The sequence below is a fragment of the Peromyscus californicus genome, unplaced genomic scaffold (assembly GCF_007827085.1).
Source record: "Peromyscus californicus insignis strain IS unplaced genomic scaffold, ASM782708v3 Scaffold_1__1_contigs__length_55948999, whole genome shotgun sequence".
NCBI lineage: Eukaryota > Metazoa > Chordata > Mammalia > Rodentia > Cricetidae > Peromyscus > Peromyscus californicus.
The window spans coordinates 19,757,842-19,778,539 of record NW_026294492.1 but is presented as its reverse complement, the minus strand read 5'-3'; the positions used below and the strand labels follow the sequence as shown (position 1 = coordinate 19,778,539).

Here is a 20,698-nt window from a genome sequence, read left to right as displayed (position 1 = left end):
CTCAAAAAAAAAATTAGAATATATATGACATGAAATCAGAAGGGAGACTATTTGTGAGGAAGAGGGTGACTAGCAAGAAAGTGAGGGGTGGGGCAGTGGAGGGTAGGGATGAATACGGACAAAATGTCAGGATAAATAGGTATGAAAATGCCATCATGAAACAAACTCATCACTCTGTCTGTGTCCTAACTATATATGTAAAACTTACCTTTTAGGGCTGGAGAGATGGCTCAGAGGTTAAGAGCACTGGCTGTTCTTCCAGAGGTCCTGAGTTCAATTCCCAGCAACCACAAGGTGGCTCACAACCATCTGTAATGACATCTGGCGCCCTCTTCTGGCCTGAAGGGATACATGCAAGCAGAACACTGTACACACAATAAATAAATCTAAAACAAAACAACAACAACAAAAAACAACTTACCTTTCAGGGGGAAAAAAATCAAAGGATGATTCAGATCTGTGAAGGCAAACTGGAAATAGAAAGGCTCCTCACCTCTATTATCCTCCATATTAGCTATACCGTGCGGTCAAAGATACTCAACATCCAGACATCCAGCACCAGGAGTTAATGGTGTCATCCATCTGCCATACGCCGTTCAGCAGAGCTTATAGCTTGTTTACTAGAGCTGTTCTCCGCTGTGAAGTTACTGTGAGTCAATTGGTATTTCTTATGCTGTTGGGTGTATGTGAACGTGGTTTCAGCACTTGCGGAGTACAGACTTGGGTTCATACCATAGCCAGAAGGAACTAGAAGTACTTTCAGTTTCTAAATCACACATTTCTCAAATGTTTTAATTTTTAAAGATTTCATTTTTCATATGTGGTGTGTGTGGTTTGCCTGTACACCCCATGCTTGCAGTGCCTGAAAAGGCCAGAAGAGGGCATCCGATCCTCTGGGACTAGAGTTACCAATTGTGAGCTGCCCTGTGGGATACTGGGACACAAACCCTGGAGCCTCCCGAAGAACAGCCGGTGATCCTAACCCCTGATCCGTCTCCCCAGCCCCAAATGTTTCAACTTTTTGTCAACGGCCCTTAGTCGCAGCACCAGGAGGCAGATGCAGGTAGATCTCTGTGAGTCGGAAGCCGGCATGGTCTGTAAGTTCAAGGACAGCCTGGTCCATATAGTGAGTTCCAGGACAGCCAGAACTAGCTACATAGTAAGACCCTATCTCAAAAAGAAAAGATTTTGGCCTTCTGGCTCTCTGGCCTCTCAGGATGCCCTCTTATAACACCCCATGTCCTGCCATATTCGAAAGCCCGTCAAAAGATGCCCTCCCTCAGTCTTGGACTTCCCAGGACTCAGAACAGTGGGCCATATAGATTTCTTTTTTTTTTTTTTTATTAATTTATTTATTATGTATGCAGTGTTCTGCCTGCATGCCAGAAGAGGGCGCCAGATCTCATTACAGATGGTTGTGAGCCACCCTGTGGTTGCTGGGAATTGAACTCTGGACCTCTGGAAGAACAGTCAGTGCTCTTAACCTCTGAGCCATCTCTCCAGCCCCGTATAGATTTCTGTTTGCTACGAATTACCCGGCCTGAAGTATTCTGATGTACCAGCACAGGGGACTGAGACAGGGTCTTTGATGGAAGAGGAATTGGTTCTCTCTTTCTACCATGTGGGTTCCAGGGACCAATTCAGGTTGTTGAGCTTGGCGGCAAGCACCTTTACCCTCTGAGCCATCTCACTGTACGCTCCCCTCCCCCATTTTCCAGACAAGGTTTCTCTGTGTCACAGCCCTGGCTGTCTTGGAACTCATTCTGTAGACCAGGTTGGCCTCAAACTCACAGAGATCCATCTGCCTCTGCCTCCCGAGTGCTGGGATTAAAGGCGTGCGCCACCACCGCCCATCACTGCCCCCCTTTTACATTCTTTTCTAACCTTGGCTTTGGATCAATGATCCAGCTTCCGGGAGGAATTCCAAAAAACGATCCGAGTGTCCTAGCCCCCGTGGACCAATGCCGGAACCTGGCTCCATGACCCATTGTTTCTTGTGGCCCGGCATCTGTATCCCCTCCTCCTCCAGTCCTTGGTCTAGAGCCCAGGGGGATCCAGGCACACTCCTCTCACAGAGCCGTGTGGGGTCAGGTGGCCCCAGTGACCTGGAAGCATATTTGACTGAATCGCAGGCTGTGGCGACTGCTCTGTCAGTTCGGCCTGGATCTCTCTACCCTTTCCCTCCCTTCCTTCTGCACCAGCCCTGCCGGCTCTGGGTGGGAGGGGCAGGGGGAAATTTGCATCATGGGACAGCTGGAGGGCTTTTAGGGACTGCTCCATCAAGCCATGGCCTCTCTAGCTTTCTCCCAGCTGCTCCTGGCCATGACTCTTCTCCGGCTGGAGTTGGAGTCAACATTTGTCCCCACAGTCCAGTCAGTAAGTACTGGGATGAGGACCCCGGGGACATCTGCAGAGACCACAACCTGAACCTCAGATTGTGAGGGACCACAAGGTGTGGGATGAGAGGACAGGTGGAGGGAAGGAACCAGCTGGCATGACCCCTCAAAGAAGCCAGCCTTCCTGCCCAGGGTGACGGGACACTCCCATGCCTTTATCTGAGACCCTACGAAGTCCTGTGGCACCTGCTGCACTTTGGACAAAGGCTCTTCTGGCCAGACTGGCAATTTATAATGAACTGAAAAGAAAACCTTTGCAGGCCGGAAGCTTATTGGCATAGAGGACGGGAGAAAGTCTGGGAGGAAGCGGTAGAGCCTGGGCTTGTATTTTATAATCTGTGTCCTCCCGGGAAGGCATGGATATCATTCTTTACTTACCCACAACTCCAAAGCTATTGCAGTCCCCAGATCTGAATTCCTATTGGTATCTGAGTCTTATCTATACCTGATCCTTATCTACATCTGTTTATGTTATATCCATATCTATGGATCTTCCAAGTTTTCTTTACTTTCTTGTTTTTATTTTTGTGTGTGTGTGTGTGTGCATATTTTGTTGCCTAGGCTGGTCTTGAACTCTTGAGCTTAAGGGATGTTCCTGCCTCATTATCTTAAGTGCTGGGATTACAGGCATGAGCCACCATACCTGGTTTCCTTCTGGTTTTATTATTTATATTTTGGGGGTGGTTGTTGTGAGGTTTTTTTTTTTTTTTTTTTTTTTTTTTGAGATAAAAGTTCACTCTGTAGCCCAAGCTGGTCTGGAACACACTATGTAGCCCAGGCTGACCTTGAACTTGCTACAAGTCCTGCTTCAGCCTCCTGGGTGCTGGAATTGCAAGTGTGTGCTGCCACCTGGTTTAGAGACGCATTGTGCCATGAGATTTTGAGAGGAAAGAGTGGGTTAATTCACAGGCCCCTTGCCTCCCTGTCGGAGCTCTGGACCCAGCCATTTCAATTAGCCTAGAGGCCCAGGGACAGGTAAATTCAGGAAGGAGCTAAGCAAAGCATGTTGACTCCCAGGGTGTGCCTGGTTCCTGGTTTCAGATGGGACTGCTGGCCCTGTCAGGGTCCCTGGGATTGTGTCTTTGCCCCTCATCTTCTGAAGGCCTTTTCTCCCTCCAGATAATTATATTTGGTCTCTAGCCTAAAAAAGTTTCTAAGAGACTAAGTCAGAGCAGCATAGCCAGGCTGTCCCTTGGGTGCCCCAGGAGGAACTCGGGATCAGCCGCTCCTCAGATCTCTCTCCTCTTGTCTCTTTCCAGGAACTCAAATCGTCAGCAGGGAATTCTGGGCAGCAACTGAACCAAAACAATGGAGTAGGGGGTGAGTGGAGGGACTGGTGGGGAGTGGGGGTAAGGAAGAGGAAAAGAAGAACAGGAGGGGGGCAGCGAGGTGGGCAGAGAGAGGACAGGCTCTGGGGGGTGGGCAGACAGGTCCTACACCAGCTCTTTAGGTGGGAGGCCTGGAGACACATGTGCACCTTTGCGATGATGACATGGACCAGAATGCACCTCTGCTCAGGCAGGAGTTGTGGCTGTCCTGCATCCTGTGTGTACCTAGGCAGGCTCTGGGAAACGACATCTGCTTGCGTCCCCAGAAACGTCCAGCTGAGTATGGAAAGGCAAAAGGGGCCTCACTGGGGCCTCACTGCCTCTTCTCTGCTGTCCCTTTGCGTCTCTAGAATTAGTGCTGGTCTCCAGCTTTGTACAGCTGGGATTTCCAAACAGGACCCGGCCACAGCAACTCCCTAAGAACTTTACTCTTCCAGCCGCTTGGACATTCCTTCGCCCAAGAATGCTTACTGCCCTTGGCCTTACAACAGGTAGCAGTTGGCTGGGAAAGGGGTTCCGTGGGAACAGTACACAGACTCCCAGCTCGCTAGCTAACCAGCTTGCCCAAGATACGGCGAGCTCTCCCTATTTCCCGAGGGTTGCAGCTGGATTAATTCGCCCTGGCCCAGTTCCTTCCTCATCTCCTTTCCTGACAGACCCCTCCCTTCCTGTTCATGCCTCAGTGTTCTAACTTGAGCAGAGGGTACAAGGGGCAGGCAGCGTGTGGGGAACTTCGCCGGGGTGTCCTCGTCCAGCATGGCCTGCTGCTCTGAGTCCCGGTTGCAAAGGAAGTCCCCTTGGATGGCTGGCTGGGTGGGACTGATCTCCCGGGACTTGGAGATTAGTGTCAGCCAGCCCTGAGACCTCCCAGGAATCAGACACTGGCTGGTCCCGCGGCCTCGCTTTCTCAGCCCGTCTGCCTCCGTCACAGAGTGTCGCGTCCAACACGACGGGACTCAGCTCTGCTTTTGCCGCCCTGGCTACCTGTGGAATGCTAGGCTTTGCTCCCTTTATCCCACCTGCCACAGCGGCGTCAGATCGGGAAAGCGATCTCTGCAGATGCCGCAGTTTCCACGGTCCTGCTCCTGGCTACTGCCAGGCGCTGTCGCCTGGTAAGGAGGGTTGGGAACTTGGAAACTAGTATCTCCAAGTTGTTCTGGGTGGTTGGGGTGTTTTGTTTGTTTGTGCTTTTTCTTTGGACCTATGTTTCTGGCAGCTACTCCAAGCCCAGCTACTGCTCTGACTGGGGGAAAAAAAAAAGAAAAGAAAAGAAAAAAGAAAGACCCTGAGCTTGGGACTTGAAAAATGAGACTAAAGAAAGTAGCTCTGGGCCGGGCAGCAGTGGTGTACACCTTTAATCCCAGCGCTCAGGAGGCAGAGGCAGGCGGATCTCTGTGAGTTAGAAGCCAGCTTGGTCTATAGAGTGAGTTCCAGGACAGCCAGGGCTGTTACACAGAAAAACCCTATGGGGGGGGGGGGGAGTGTGGTAATAATATTGTGTACCCCAGTAAAGCTTACCTGGGGATCAGAGGACAGAGCCAGCCACTAAATTAGACATAGAGGTCAGGCAGTGGTGGCACACACCTTTAATCCCAGCACTCAGGAGGCAGAGATCTGTCTGGATCTCTGGGAGTTCAAGGCCACACTGGGCTACATGAGAGAAACAGAACCAGGCAGTGGTTTAATCCCGGGAAGTAATATGGCAGGACACAGAAAGGGATATATATAAGGTGTGAGGAAACAGGAACTTGCTCTCTTGAGGTTGAGGATTTTGTAGAGGTAAGCTAGTGGCTGGCTGTTCTGCTTCTCTGATATCTGGCTCTGGGTTTTTTATTATAACACCTTTTAAAATTCGTATTACAAAAAGGAAATGAAAAAGAAAGCAGCTCTGAAGACATATAGTGGGGCGGGGCTTCCCCGAAGCAGCTTCAGCAGCCCCAAATCTCTGGAAAGCGAAAGTTGTGAGCCAGAGAACTTGGCATTTCAGTTCTCAGCGGGAGGGTCCACTAGGCTGAGGTGGAGCAGTCACCCTTGCACGACCAAGGAGGAAGATGTGCAGGGAGGGGTGTTGGAGAGGCAGGCTTCAGGAGATGAAGAAGGGGAATTGCTAGCCAAGGCCCCTCTCTAGCCCCTGTCTCTTACTTCCCCGCAGTTCCTGCAGACCTAACCCTGGACTCCCAGCTGCCTCGGGACACCCTGAACCTCATTCTCAAGACAGCGGAGGCCACCAACCTGAGGTGGTACTTGCAGCACCCAGACAACCACAAACGCATCTTCCTACGGCCAGGGACAAATGTGTTCCAGATGTCCACTCAGGGCCAGGCTGGCCTTCGTGTCGCCAGCTTATCCCGTTACTGGACAGGTAGCCCCCGACTGTCACGTGTCTTCTTTCTGCCCACAGGTTTTTGGTTTTTTTGTTTGTTTGGTTTTTTTTTTTTTTTTTTTTTTGGTTTTTTTTTTTGGTTTTTTCGAGACAGGGTTTCTCTGTGTAGCTTTGGTGCCTTTCCTGGAACTCACTCTCTAGTCCAGGCTGGCCTCGAACTCACAGAGATCCACCTGGCTCTGCCTCCCGAGTACTGGGATTAAAGGCATGCACCACCACCGCCCGGTGACCCACAGGTTTTTTGAGACAGAGTCTCACTCTGTAGCCCATCCTGTAGCCTCAAACTCACAGCAATCCTCCTGCCTCAGCCTCCTGAGTGCTGAGGTTACAGGCGTGCATCATCCACTTCTTTCTCTGCTTCTCTTCACCTCTCCCTGGCGCACCTCCTTCCTCTTTCTTCCTCTTCTCCCCGCTCACCTCTTCTGAACCTTTTCCATCTGCTGGGGAAGCAAAGGCAGAGAGACTCTCACAGTGCGGAAACATTCTGTACAACAGCTAACTGTTTGCATTGTAGTCTGGGGTTTCTAAGACCTTTTCTCCGCTTCACAAAAAACCCAATGTTGTCCTGATATACGAAGAAGTAAAAACACAAACAAACAAAAAAGGGATGATGGGATGATGATGTCACTTGCCTCTGTCTTGGGAATGGTGTGCTGCAGGCACTACAGGCTTTTTTTTTTTTTTTTTTTTGATTAGTCTTTGGGGGCTGGCCGCCAAATACACAGAGACTTATTACTTATGAATGCCCGGCCTTAGCTTGGCTTGTTTCTAGCCAGCTTTTTCTAACTTAAATTATCTCTTTAACTTTGTTTTGCCTCCGGGCTTTTTTTTTTTTTAAGATGTATTTATTTATTATGTATCCAGTCTTCTATCTGCATGTACCCCTGCCTGCCAGAAGAGGGCACCAGATCTCATTACAGATGGTTGTGAGCCGCCTTGTGGTTGCTGGGAATTGAACTCAGGACCTCTGGAAGAGCAGCCAGTGCTCTTAACCTCTGAGCCATCTCTCCCGCCCCTGCCTCTGGGCTTTTTATCTTTCTTTATTCTATATGTCCTTCTTCCCTTCTTACTCTGTAGTTGGCTGGGTGGCTGGGTGGCTGGGTGGCTGGGTGGCTGGCCCCTGGAGTCCTCCTCTCCTTTTTCTTTTCTTGCTTGCTCCTCCTCTTCTCTCAAGCCTAAATTTCTCCTCCTATTTATTCTCTCTGCCTGCCAGCCCCGCCTAGTTCTCTTTCCTGCCTCGCTATTGGCTGTCCAGATCTTTATTAGACCAATCACGTGTTTTAGACAGGTAAAGTAACACAGCTTCACAGAGTTAAACAAATGCAACATAAGGGCTGAAGAGGTGGCTCAGGGGTTAGGAGCACTGGTGGCTCTTTCAGAGGACCGGAGTTCAATTCCCAGCAACCACATGGCGGCTCACAACCATCTGTAATGAGATCTGGTGCCCTCTTCTGGCCTGCAGGGACACATGCAGACAGCACACTGTATACATAATAAATAAATACATCTTAAAAAAAAAAATCAAGCATTTAGGAAAAAAAACACAAATGCAACACATCTTTGCATTATTAAACAAATATCCCACAGCATAAACAAATGTAACACATCTTAAAATAATATTTCACAACAGGAGCAAATACCGAGGAGCAGGCTTTCTGACTGGCCTAGGCTACAGATGTAGCTCTGGTTGGTAAAGTGCTTACTTGCCCAGCAGGTGTGAAGCCATGGGTTCAATTCCCAACACCTCATAAATCAGGCATGGTGGTGCACACCTATAATCTCAGCGCCCGGGAGGTGAACGCAGGAAGGCGAGGTGTTCAAGATCATCCTTTAGTACGTAGTGGCTTTGAGGCTATGTGAAACCTCCAAAAAGGAAAGAGCCGGGGTTGGGGGGGTGGGGGGGGTGGGAGGGGTGGGGGAGCCAAGAAGACATAACATCAAACAACAAAGAGACCCTGCCTCAAACAAGGTGGAAGACAAGTGTCCGCACCTGCGATTGTCCCCTGACCTCCATACATGCCGTGGCACATGCCCACCCAAACAGCAAACATACTTGTGCATGTGCACACACACGTGCGTGCACACACACACACGCACAGAGATGTCCAAAAAGTCAATCTGAGAGTTACTACTTTTCAGGAAAAAAAAATAATTCCTGCTAAAGATTCATAATATAAGGGGATATTAAAAACTGAGACCACTCAGTTCCAGCTGAGAAAAGACTGGTTGGTGCTTGTCTAGAGCAGTGGTTCTCAACCTTCCTAACGCTGCGACCCTCTAATACGGTTCCTCGTGTTATAGTGACCCCCCCCAACCATAAAATTATTTTTGCCACTACTTCATCACTGTAATTTTGTTACAAATCGTAATGTAAATCTCTGTGTGTCCTGATGGTCTTAGGTGACCCCTGTGAAAGAGTCATTCAATTCCCAGAGGGGTCGTGACCCATAGGTTGAGAATCACTACTCTAGATACTAAATGACAGGGGAGCACTATGGGAGCGGGGCTCACCTTAGAGTTCATCAGCGCTGGCTAAGATGGACAGGCCAAGAGCCTTGTCTATAGATCTCTTTCTCCTTGGGGAGGGAATATTCTCCCAAAGGACCGTCCCGGGACCTTCTGGCTGGGAGTAAGCTCCTGGTGCTGAGCAGAGGAGGGAGAGCTGGAGCTCCTGGGCTGTGACTTAGGAAGAGGTGGAGAGCTGGCTTGCAGGCAGACCTGGGCGAGTCACCAGGCAGAGTGGGTATATCTCTGCAGGTACGTATATGAGCATCTTCGAGGCCCAGGGATTCAGGCGGAGGCTGGATCGGGCAGTGTGGGTGCCCTTGAAGATGGAAGACGTGGTTCGGCTCCCAGACAAGCTGTCCATCTCCTGTGCCGCCTCCACTGGCTTCCAGCTGAGCTGCTGCATACCGCGCACAAAACTGAACTACACTGCTCTCTGGAGTCCCGGGGAGGGCAGCCAAGGTAGGAGACCATCAAAGACGAACGAAGTGACGGGTCCCTCTGGGCGGCACAGGCTACAGTTTTAGGATGGGAGTTGGTGTCCATGTTCAACAGTATTCTCACCCCATCAGAGCAATCCCTGTTCTGTCGATAGAACCCTTCCATCACACAATCCCATTTCACGCTTGCAGTAAACTCCGTGAGATTAGTGTAATAGTATCCTGTTTTTAAAAAGGAGGAAACTGGGGTGCTAGAGAGATGGCTCAGTGGTTAAGAGCACTCGATTGCTTTTTCAGAGGTCCCGAGTTCAATTCCCAGCAACCACATGGTGGTTCACAACCATCTGTAATGGGATCTGGTGCCCTCTTCTGGTGTACATGAAGACAGAGCACTCATATACATAAGATACATGAATAAATAAACCTTTTTAAAAAAGAGGGGGGGGGCACTGGGGCTAGAGAGATGGCTTAGCAACTAAAAGCACTTGCTGCTCTTCCAGAGGACCCGAGATCAGTTCCCAGCATCCGTACCAGGTAGCTCACCCCAAATAACCCCAGCTCCAGCAGATCTTAAAGCCCCCCCTTCTGGACTCTGTGGGCATTGATGCTCATGCACATATCCACACAAAGATACATAGATATGCATATAATTCAAACTAAAATGAATCTTTTTAGCAAGAACAAGTATTTTAAAATATGTTGAAACGGAGTCCCAGAGCTAGAGACCCATAGGGCACACTTCAGCGAAACCCAAATTCTGTACGCAGTTGGATGCTGACATACCATTCAATTCTTCCTCACAGCTTTCATCCTCCAGGACCACTCTGAAGTGGCATTTTAGGACCTGCTTCAGCCAGTGATGGTTCACTTTTCTCTTCTTTCATTCCCTCAGCCTCCTTGTATAATACATCAGACTCCCAATGCCTGGTGCTGACTGTTCAGCGCTGCCCAGCAGCTGACACCACATATACGTGTACCCTTCGCAGTCCGAACCTGCCTCCTCTCGTGGCTCCCGTCCCCATCACCGTCATCCAGGGTATGTGGGCCTTGGGTCCCGTTGGCTGACCTCTAAGTGGCTTGTCCTTGGAACATGGGGTCTCTTCCTTTGTTGTTCCTTGTCTTGGGCCACTAAGTCAGGTATGGAGGCCTGCGTAGGTTTTGTTCAAAACAAAGGCCCTGGCTATATTGTGGCTGCTGAGGCCTCACTGATCCTTGTTCAGATAGAGACACTACCTGCCCCGAGGACTTCTCAGTGGTTGCCTGGAATGTCACCAAGGCTGGCTTCGTGGCACAGGCCCCGTGTCCTGTGAATAAGAGGGGCGTGGTAAAGAGGCTCTGTGGGTCTGACGGCATCTGGGGGCCCATCCAGAACAGCTGCACAGAGGCAAAGATCCTAAGCTTGTGTCTTGAAGCCCAGGTAAAGCTGCTACCTCCATGACTGTCCCAATAAACCGCACCTAACTGCCCGCCCACCGGCCCGTCCGCCCGCCTACCTGCCTACTTGCCTGCCTGCATTCCCTCCCTCCCTCCATGCCTCTCCTTCTCCTTCCCTTAGAATTCAGATTCAGGAAACTTTGCTGCTGTCGGCTTACCTGTTATTCAGCCTCTCCCTTATCTGGACCCCTAGCAGACCTAGGAAGGAGGAATGGGTCCTCTAGGGACTGGGGTGGGGTAGGGTGGGTAGGCGATTGTCTCAAACAGTCCCATCAAGTAGTGCCTGTCCCCTTAGCATCAACATCATCAGCTCCTTCTACCTGCCCATTCCTTCTTCTCTGAGGGCTCTGGAGCAGAGGGACAAGGAGCTGACTGAATTAGGGGGAAGATGTGGCTCCTCCCTGGAAAGGATTTCCCACTGTCTTTTCTGTCAGCTGCTGCTGGAAGGCCAGGGAAAGCCGGAGGAGGAGGTGCCGCGCATCCTGAAAGAGCTGCAAGAGCAGGTGGGGGTGGCCAGCACCTCCTCTGACTTACGCGAAATGCTGCACACTGTGACCTTCCTGGCCAATGTGGTAGCAGAGACAAGAACAGAGCTTACAGACAGTGCCCTGAAGGTGAGATTGTTGTTGTTTGTTTCTGCTCTTTTGGGGGCCCATCACTCAGCTCCCAAATAAATCACACACAGAGGTTTATTCTTAGTTATGAATGCCCGGCCTTAGCTTGGCTTGCTTCTAGCCAGCTTTTCTTAACTTAAAATTATCCCATCTACCTTTGGCTTCAGGGCTTTTACCTTTCTCTTTTCCTGTATACCTTTTCTTTCCTTCTTACTCCGTGTCTGGCTGTGTGGCTGTGTGGCTGGGTGGCTGGGTGGCTGGGTGGCTGGGTGGCTGGGTGACTGGGTGGCTGGGTGGCTGGGTGGCTGGGTGGCTGGGTGGCTGGGTGCCTGAAATCCTCCTCCTTCTTCTCCCCCGTCTCCCAGATTTCTCCTTCTATATATTCTCTCTGCCTGCCAGCCCCACCTGTCCTTTCTTCTACCTCGCCATTGGCTGTTCAGCTCTTTATTAGCCCATCAGGTGTTTTAGACAGGCACAGTAACACAGCTTCACAGAGTTAAACAAATGCAACATAAACAAAAGTAACACACCTTAAAATAATATTCTCCAACATAAGATCTCGGAGCCACGGGTTGGGGATTTAGCTCAGTGGTAGAGCGCTTGTGGGTTCGGTCCTCAGCTCTGGGGGGGAAAAAAGATCTGGGAGCCAACTAGGGGGTGGGGGTGGCTCTTTTGTCCCTTTGCCCTTCTGGTATCACGTGGGCAGCCCAACAGGGACCTTTTTGGAGTCTAGGTGTTGGCTCCTGCTTCTTCTGTCCTTAAAGACCAGTCTCCAAAGCCATGGAGAGTAAAGAAAGCCTGATATTGGAAGACAGGGAGGGGTGACGAGGCATGAGTTTCAGAGACACGCACGGGCACACAGCATGGGAACATCACATACACACACCATACATGATAACCCAATAGCCACAAAGACACTCAGACACCCTTGGGTATTGCCAAGCAGCCAGGCGGTGGTGGCCCATGCCTTTAATCCCAGCACTGGGGAGGCAGAGGCAAGCAGATCTCTGGGAGTTGGAGACCAACTTGGTGTGCAGAGTGAGTTCCAGGACAGTCAAGGCTACACAGAGAGAAACCCTGTCTCAAAAAGAAAAAAAAAAAAAAAAAAAAGACCCAAGATACCACACACCCTTCCTGTCACCCACTAAACTGCAGTGACGGCCACGCAGACCTCACGTGGCTCTCAACTTCAGGATAGTGTCCTCCCTTGCCACTGGCCACCATTCCTGGCTTTTCAGAACTGGACAGGTTATGGAGCTGAAGAAGGACCTTTGTAGAACTTGGGAGGTCCCAAGGGATGCAAGTGGGAGAAGAGGCATTAGGCAGAGGATCTGGGTGTGATTTGGAGACCGTGAACCCGAGAGGCCCCAGGAGCTGCTGACAGTGATCCATCCCTTCCTCTGCTCTAGATGGTCTCCTCACAGACCCGTCCTCCTTTAACCGTCTTCTCTCCAGCCCGGGGTCTTGCCGTGGAGGGACGGGGTGGGGGTCTATAGGAGCGAGGGCCCCTGGAGACTGGCAAATCACACGCCTCCTACTGTTGGTCACTCCAGGATCTCCTGACAACCACAGACAAGATTCTAGATGGGAACATCAGCTCTCTGTGGACTCTGGCCCAGGCCCAGGAGCCCTCGATGGGCTCAGATTTCCTGGCGGCCGTGGAGACCCTGGTCCACAGCTTGAGCCCACAGCGGCATCCTTTCCTCTTCCGCTCATCTAATGTGTTCCTGCAGAGCCAGCTCCTCAGACACACCTCTCCTCCTGGCTACCAAATGTCCTTCTCGGCCTGGCCCCTCCTGCAGGCACGGATTCCATGGCATTCACTGGCCCCGCTGGTCCGTAACGGAACTAATGTCAGTATTACTAGCCTAGTACTGCAGAAACTGGACCACCGCCTGCCCTCCCACTACGTACAAGGGCTGCGGGACACGCCGTACGCCACTCCCGGGCTGATCCTTGTGGTCTCCATCACAGCAGACGGCCAGGCCTTCACAAAGGCAGAGCTTCTCATCGACTTTGCAGACATGAACGGGACCCTGCACTGCGTCTTCTGGGACCACAGTCTCCACCAGGGTCAGGGGGCGTGGTCAGATAAAGGGTGCCAGGTGCACGCGGCCAACGCCAGCACCGCCACTCAGTGCCTCTGCCGGCATCTCACTGCCTTTTCCATCCTCATGTCCCAACACACCGTCCCGGAAAATCCTACCCTGGACCTGCTGAGCCAAGTGGGTGTCGGGGCTTCTGTCTTGGCACTGCTCGTGTGCCTGGCCATTTACAGGCTGGTGTGGGGCGTGGTGGTTCGGAACAAAGTCGCCTTCTTCCGCCACGCGGCCCTGTATAACATGGTGATCTGCCTGCTGGTCGCAGACGCATGCTTCCTGGGAAGCCCGTTCGTTCCTTCAGGGCACCACAGCCTTTCCTGCCTAGCCACCGCTTTCCTGTGTCACTTTTTCTACCTGGCCACGTTTTTCTGGATGCTGGCACAGGCCTTGGTGCTGGCTCACCAACTGCTCTTTGTCTTCCATCAGCTGTCCAAGTACTTGGTCCTCTCCCTGATGGTGATCCTGGGCTACCTGTGCCCACTGGGGTTCGCAGGTGTCACCCTGGGCCTCTACTTGCCTCAGAGGAAATACCTGTGGGAGGGGAAATGCATGTTGAGTGGGGATGGAGTCATGCTGCACGCCTTCAGCGAGCCAGTGCTGGCCATCGTCACCGTGAACGCGCTGGTCCTGGTCATCGTTGTGCTGAAGCTCCTGAGACCGTCTCTGTCAGAGGGACCCCCCTCGGAGAAGCGCCACGCTCTTGTGGGGGTGCTAAAAGCCCTGCTTATTCTCACGCCCATCTTTGGCCTCACCTGGGGACTGGGTGTGGCCGTTGTATTTGATCCAGACTGTATGGTCTTTCAGTACGTCTTCACTGTTCTCAACAGCTTCCAGGTAAGTGGCAAGGGTGGGTGCCATACGATGGTCTAAGTCACTGCCAATCACTGGGCTCGAGAATTTTAGAAGGGGATTGAATCTAGATCGCATTCCTTCACTGCCTTGCTGGATAACTCTGGGCAAACTATATAACCTCTCTGCACTCTGGTTTTCTTATGGTTGTGTCAAAGCCTAGAAATCATCAGTACTGAATCTTTTTTTGGAGCTGAGGACCGAACCCAGGGCCTTGCGCTTGCTAAGCAAGCACTCTACCACTAAGCTAAATCCCCAACCCATCAGTACCGAATCTTAACCCAATCTTAAGAAAGGCACTTGAGGGCCAGTGAGAAGGCTGAGCAGGTAAAGGTGTCTGCTGCCAAGCCTGACAATCTGGGTTTGATCCCTGGGCCCTAGATGGTGGAAGGAAAGAGCCGAGCCCCTCACATTGTCCTCTGACCTCCACGTGCACACTGTAGCATGTAGACAGCACATGCATGCACACGCCCACACACCAAATGGTGCCACCGGTGCAGAAACTGAGGAGGTGACTTGGGATATGGATCAGAAAAAGGGTCTGAGAATAGAAGGTGGGGAGAGGAAGCGAGAAGCGAGCCTCCCCCCACACTAACCAGCCCCCCCCCACCCCCTCTCCTCAGGGTGTCTTCATCTTAGTGTTTGGCTGCCTCACAGACAAGAAGGTGAGTACCCAGTCAGCTCCCTGCACTCCTGACCCAGAGGCCTAAATTCGATCAACACAAGTGGGTGTTTACCATCCCTTCAGGTACTAGAGGCCTTGCGCAAACGCTTCTGCTTCCGGGGCACCCAGTCCTCCAGTTCTGCCCTCTCCCTGGTGAGTTGCTCCGAGCCTCAGCTGTCTGCAAGATTTGGCCAGCCATTCTCCAGCCCTCCCCGGGAGAGATGGGCCCGGCTAGGAGAGGAGAGTTGCGCTTCTTCCTACAGCAAGCCGCTTTCAGGCTCAATTTCCCCAGCTACGGGGGTGGGGAGGTGGGTAGACCAGCCTGCATAGTCAGAATGGGATTTTGGCGTTCCCGGTGACCACCTGGATGCCTGGTGACACTCCTCTCCATAGTCTCCCACATCTAATACTCTGCTCCATGTTAACATTTGGAGGGAAAGAGTGGGGCTCCATGGAACCTATGTGGCTGATACCAAAGTTCCCGGAAGGGCTGCTGAGAATGTCAGAATGGTTCCACCCTCTTCACAGGTGTAACTGGGCCTCTCTACTTCTCCCTAGGCCACAAATGAAACCCACACCTCCGAACACAGCAAAGAAAGTGAGCATGCCAGGTGAGGGGCGGCTTTCTCAGGAGCAGAGTGAGTAACGGAGGTGAAAGACGCTATAGCGAGGGCCTCCAGGCCGAGTCTCCCCCACTCTTCCCCGATGTTGGGGGAGTGAGATCCAGAACCTGGATACCTAAGCCTGATGCCCCAGATCTTAAGGTTTCATTTTGAGAAAGGGTCTTGCTAAGTTACCAAGGCTGGCCTTGAACTTACTCTAATCAGTATGATGTGAACTTGTGATCTCCCTGCCTCAGCCTCCCCTGTGCTTGGATAACAGGCATGTGAAATCATACCTACCTCTGGCCAATTTCTTGGCAAGCGGCTCCCCAGCAAAGCCTTACCCCAGCGGGTGTGGCCATCCCTGCGTGAGCGGCAGAGACAAAGCATCAATAAACTGGGATCATCCCAGAGATCCCCTTTCCAGGATACCAACTTTTAAATTATCTGGAAAAAGCCTCGCCTCAGTCAGCTGTGGCGTGTATGGTTGTAAGCAGGAGAAGCAAGAGTTCAAGTCCAACCTAGGCTACATAGGGAGAGTCTGTCCAAACAACCACAAAACTCTATCTAGACCTCTATCTATATCACATATAATGTGTGTGTGTGTGTGTGTGTGTGTGTGTGTGTGTTAAACCAACCAACCAATCCTGCCTTAAATGACTTGCTTGCCCTTGTGGCTCTGATATCTGGAGAAGAGAGCTGTTTACACAGGTAAGGGAAAGTATTCTGTCCCCAGCCCCAAGCTTCAGGGCGACCCTTTTTTTTCCCCCCTGAGACAGGGTTTCTCTGTGTAACTTTGCACCTGTCCTGGAACTCGCTTTGGAGACCAGGCTGACCTTGAACTCACAGAGATCTGCCTGCCTCTGCCTCCCGAGTGCTGGGATTAAAGGCATGCGCCACTACCGCCTGGCCAGGGCGACCCTTTCTAACAGGAAAAGAGCCATTCCAGGCTGAACCATACGTGAGCTCATGTTCCTGTTGAGGGAGGTGAGGGTGTGTGCTGGAATCCACCAGATGAGTCCCAGGCCATATTCTGGGCACTCTCTGCTCTTTGCTCAGGGAAGGCAGATTTCCATTTCCATCCATCATAGGCATTCCCCATGCAGCTCAGCTGTCCAGAGCCCCTGAAGGACGCAAGCAAGATGCATGAAAAGAAGTAAAGCTACCTAGTGACCCGAGGAAAAAGCCTGCCTTTGCTGAAAAAAACAAAACAACAAAAGAAAAAATACAAACAGATGCTAACGTTCTAAAGAACGACAAGAAAAACAGTTTTAATCAGCAGTGTATATGTTACTCAACAGCGCATGTTACAAAGCAAGGAAAATGTCTTTAATGTCACTACTGACTGATTTCTTTGCTGTTTCTTTTTGATAGTTATGAAGAAAGGATGGCTGATTGACAGAAGGAACCTGTGATCTTCCAGACATTGAAGATGAAGGGCAGAATTCAGTTTCTTTGGGGACAGTATTTAGTTACAAAGTTCTTACTAATATAACTGCTTTAAAAATACTTCAAAAGAGGTCATTTACTAACCTATGAAGTGGCACATACATGACATAGAAAAAATCTGGAGTGATAGTGAATTTACCTGTTAAAGCAGATGACTGAAAATTAAGCAACAATGAAACTTTTGACAGTACTCTCTTAAACAGGGAGGAAATAAAAATACGTTTGTTTAGGCTGACAAGGGAGGAAACTGACTATTTTATATTACTAACTATAAAAAGTACTATTGTAAAAGGTAATGTCAGACTTTGGGAAGTCCTTTACAATAAATTTCTAAGTTTACATTTACTTATATAACCACAATAAAAAGCTGTCAACACACACATGACCTGTGTGTTTCATAGCAGAGCAATAAAATTGATGGCAATTTTAGAACAATCTCATAGAGAATATAAGCAATCAGTTTCCTTAAGATCAAGTGACTAAAATGTCTCTGAAGTAACGTAAGTTTTACCGATCTTTATATCTTGCTTTCACAACATATACAATGTTCTGTAATAGCCAGGTGTGGTGGTGCATGTTCTTAACTCCAGTACTGGAAAGGCAGAGACAGGCAGATCTCTGAATTCAAGGCTAGCCTGGTCTACAGAGTGAGTTCCAGGACATCCAGGGCTACACAGAGAAACCCTGTCTCAAAAAAACCAAACCAAATCAACCAAACGAACAAAAACCAATGTCCCGCAATCTGTCTTTCCCTGTTCTTTTCTCATTCTCTATGTTTATGGGTGTTTTGCCTACATATATGTCTGCGCACCACATTCATGAAGTGCCTAAGAGGCCCGAAGACGGTGTCAGATCCTCTGGAGTTACCCACGGTTGTGAGCCATCATAAGAGGTCTGGGAATCAAACCCAGGTTCCTGGAAGAGCAGCCAGAGCCATGAGCACTCTCCAGCCCTTATTTGCATCTTTTTAAGGGTTAGGAAAAGGTGAAGTCCTTCTATCTTTAACTTAAAAAAAATCAATATAAAATATCTGTATTGGGGAAATCTGTATAGAAACAAGGAGGCACATTTGAGTGACACCTGAAAGTGACAGGATCAAGGGAAGACAGAAGAGTAAGATGCAAGAAGACGGGACAACAAGACATCTGGCCAAATTAATGGAATCCTAAAGGGAGTGACAGGCTTTTGAGAAAATGCGTAAGAGCAGAGAAAAAGTTCTGATGAGTCCGTCTTTGTTGTAGCTGAAAGTTTTCCTGTGTCCCGCCCAGTCTGCAGCCGCTCAGACCCAAGTAAACACATAGAGGCTTATATCGTTTTTAAACTGTGGCCGTGGCAGGCTTCCTGCTAGCTAGCTCTTTTCTCTTAAATTAACCCATTTCTATTCATCCACATTTTGCCACGTTTTCTGTGGCATTGCCTGCGTCCCATTACATGTTGCTCCTTGGGCAGCTGGCTGGCATCTCTTTCTGCCTTCTTCCTGTCTCTCTAGTTAGAATGTCCCACCTAACCTTATTCTGCCTCACCATTGGCCAAACAGCTGTATTTTTCAACCCATCAGAGCAACACATATTCATCACACACAGAACGACATCCCCATCACTTTCCAGTTCATGTGATCCATGGATATTTTTATAAAGCGAGGTGGAAAACTTTATTGTTAAAATAAGATGGGAGGGTCAGGAGAAGGCTCAACAAATTAAAAGGCTTTGCCGTGTGAGCCCGACAACCTGAGCCTATCAGAACCCACAAATGGTGGAAGGAGAAAACTGACTCCCAAATGTTGTCCTCTGACCTCCACTTGAGTGTCCTGGAAAGCACATGCCCACTCACCCCACCCCACCTCACCCACCCACACACAAATAAAAAAAAAGTCCATAAAAGAAGTCTCCAGAGACAAATAAAAGAAAACACATTTCGAAGCAATTCCATTTCTAAGATGGCTTAAATAGTAAATGGGCAAGTGAGCAGATAAATGTCCACAGGCTGCACTCCAGCCTCAGTAAACATGTCTGGCTCCTCAAAGAGGCAGCTGGGAAGAGCAGTTAGGGTAAATCCATACACAGGAGGCTGTGTGGTCAGTAAGGTAGGGAAGTGGTCGGGCTACAGAGCTAAGCAAACAAAGAGCTCCCAGGCAGCATCACACTATGGGATTTTGTACAAATATGCCCTAAAGAGGAGAGAGATCTGATTTGTGAGCCTAGTCTTAATAAAAACCCGGAATCAGATATCGAGGGTGAAAGCTCAAAGATCAGAGAAGCAGAGCAACTAGCCACCAGAGACTTCTTACCTCTATGAAATCTCAGACCAAACGGGTGAGATCCTGTCTCTACAAATCCTCAGACTGAATGGAGGGTTGACATCCTGTCTCCACTGGACTTATATTCCTGTCTCCACATCCTGATGCTGGGATCAAAGGCATGATCCTCCCAAGTGCTGGGATTAAAGGCATGAGCTATCACTGCCCAGCTCTGTTTCTTTTAGACCAGTTCAATCTCAAGTAGCCCAAGGTGGTCTTGAACTCTTGATCTTCCTGCTTCCTCCTCTCAAGTGCTGGAATTAAAGGTGTGTGCCACCACTGCCTGGCCTCTGTGGTTAACTAGTGACTAGCTCTGCCCTCTGATCTCCAGGCAAGCTTTATTTGTCAGGACACAAACGAAATATCATACAACAGAGATCAGTGTTAACAACGGCTCCAAGGCACAGTTTTATTTTTATTTTTGTTGTTGTTCAATCTGTTACTAGTTTATTTGAGACTTTTCTTTTTTCTTTTCTTTCTTCCCCACCACCCCGTAGGGTTTCTCTGTATAACAGCTTTGGCTATCCTGGAACTCACTCGGTAGCCCAGGCTGGCCTCCAACTCACAGAGATCCGCCTGGCTCTGCCTCCCGAGTGCTGGGATTAAAGGCGTGCGCCACCACCGCCCGGCCTTATTTAGGACTCTTTCTCTTTCTCTCTCTTTCGCTTTTCGTTTGTTTGTTGACAGGGTTTCTGGGTGTAGCCCTAGCTATCCTGGAACTTGCTCTGTAGACCAGGCTGGTCTTGAACTCAGAGATCCTCCTGCCCATCTTAGGACTTTTCAATGAAGAAGAACCATTGGCTGGAGGGACTGGGAGGATGTTGGAATGGGATGATGCAAACCCTGGCAGTGGTGCTGTCCTTAGAGGGAATGCATTATGAAAGAGAAGAGGCTCCTAGACTGGTGGGCAATATCTGGAGCTGTACTGACTGGAGTCTATTAAATTCTCTTCCTTTTGTACAGAGGACTGTCAGATCAAACAGTTGCTCACCAAAGCAGAACACCACATGACAATTAAAACTTCCTTGGCTGCAGGAAGAGTACAAGTTTCAAGCCAGCCTGGGCTACACACTGAGCCCCACCCGGGCAACCCTGGTCAACACAGTAGTTAGACTTCCTCAGAAGCCATGCTTTCTTAGTTGTCCAGTTTATGTGTTTAAATATGCAAAAGATTCTGTACTTTTCCAAAGTAATCATTTCTAGTATAAAAAGACACATCTCAGTTCTGTAGGAGGAGTAAGTCCAGAGAGCTGGTGTGAAAACTGTACTTGATAATAATGTATTCTGTGCTGGAAATTTGCCAACAGGGTTTTGAGGTACTGTGTGTGTGCACATACATGCACACATGCACACACACATACATGAGCCATGTGAGATGATGAACTGGCTTGATTAGTAATCATTTACACACACACACACACACACACACACACACACACGTATCAAAACACATTGTAAACTATAAATATAGGGCTGGAGAGATGACTCAGAGGATAAGAGCACAGGCTGCTCTTTGAGAGGTCCTGAGTTCAATTCCCAGCAACCACATGTTGGCTCACAACCATCTATAAATGAGATCTGGTGCCCTCTTCTGGTGCATAGGCACATATGCAGATAGAACACTGTATAAATAATA

General features: G+C 49.7%; 1 protein-coding gene across 1 annotated transcript; it reads left to right on the top strand.

The window, feature by feature from the left end:
• The first annotated feature begins 1,510 nt into the window (after positions 1-1,510).
• Adgrf3 (adhesion G protein-coupled receptor F3) lies at positions 1,511-18,527 on the top strand. Its single transcript, XM_052746056.1, is given in 15 exon segments — positions 1,511-2,376; positions 3,656-3,716; positions 4,075-4,215; positions 4,656-4,765; positions 4,767-4,836; positions 5,877-6,086; positions 8,865-9,074; positions 9,945-10,088; positions 10,273-10,469; positions 10,921-11,100; positions 12,654-14,036; positions 14,675-14,716; positions 14,800-14,868; positions 15,274-15,326; positions 16,692-18,527. Coding segments are annotated over 15 exon segments (2,985 nt in total). The 5' UTR covers positions 1,511-2,286; the 3' UTR covers positions 16,717-18,527.
• The last annotated feature ends 2,171 nt before the right edge of the window (positions 18,528-20,698 follow it).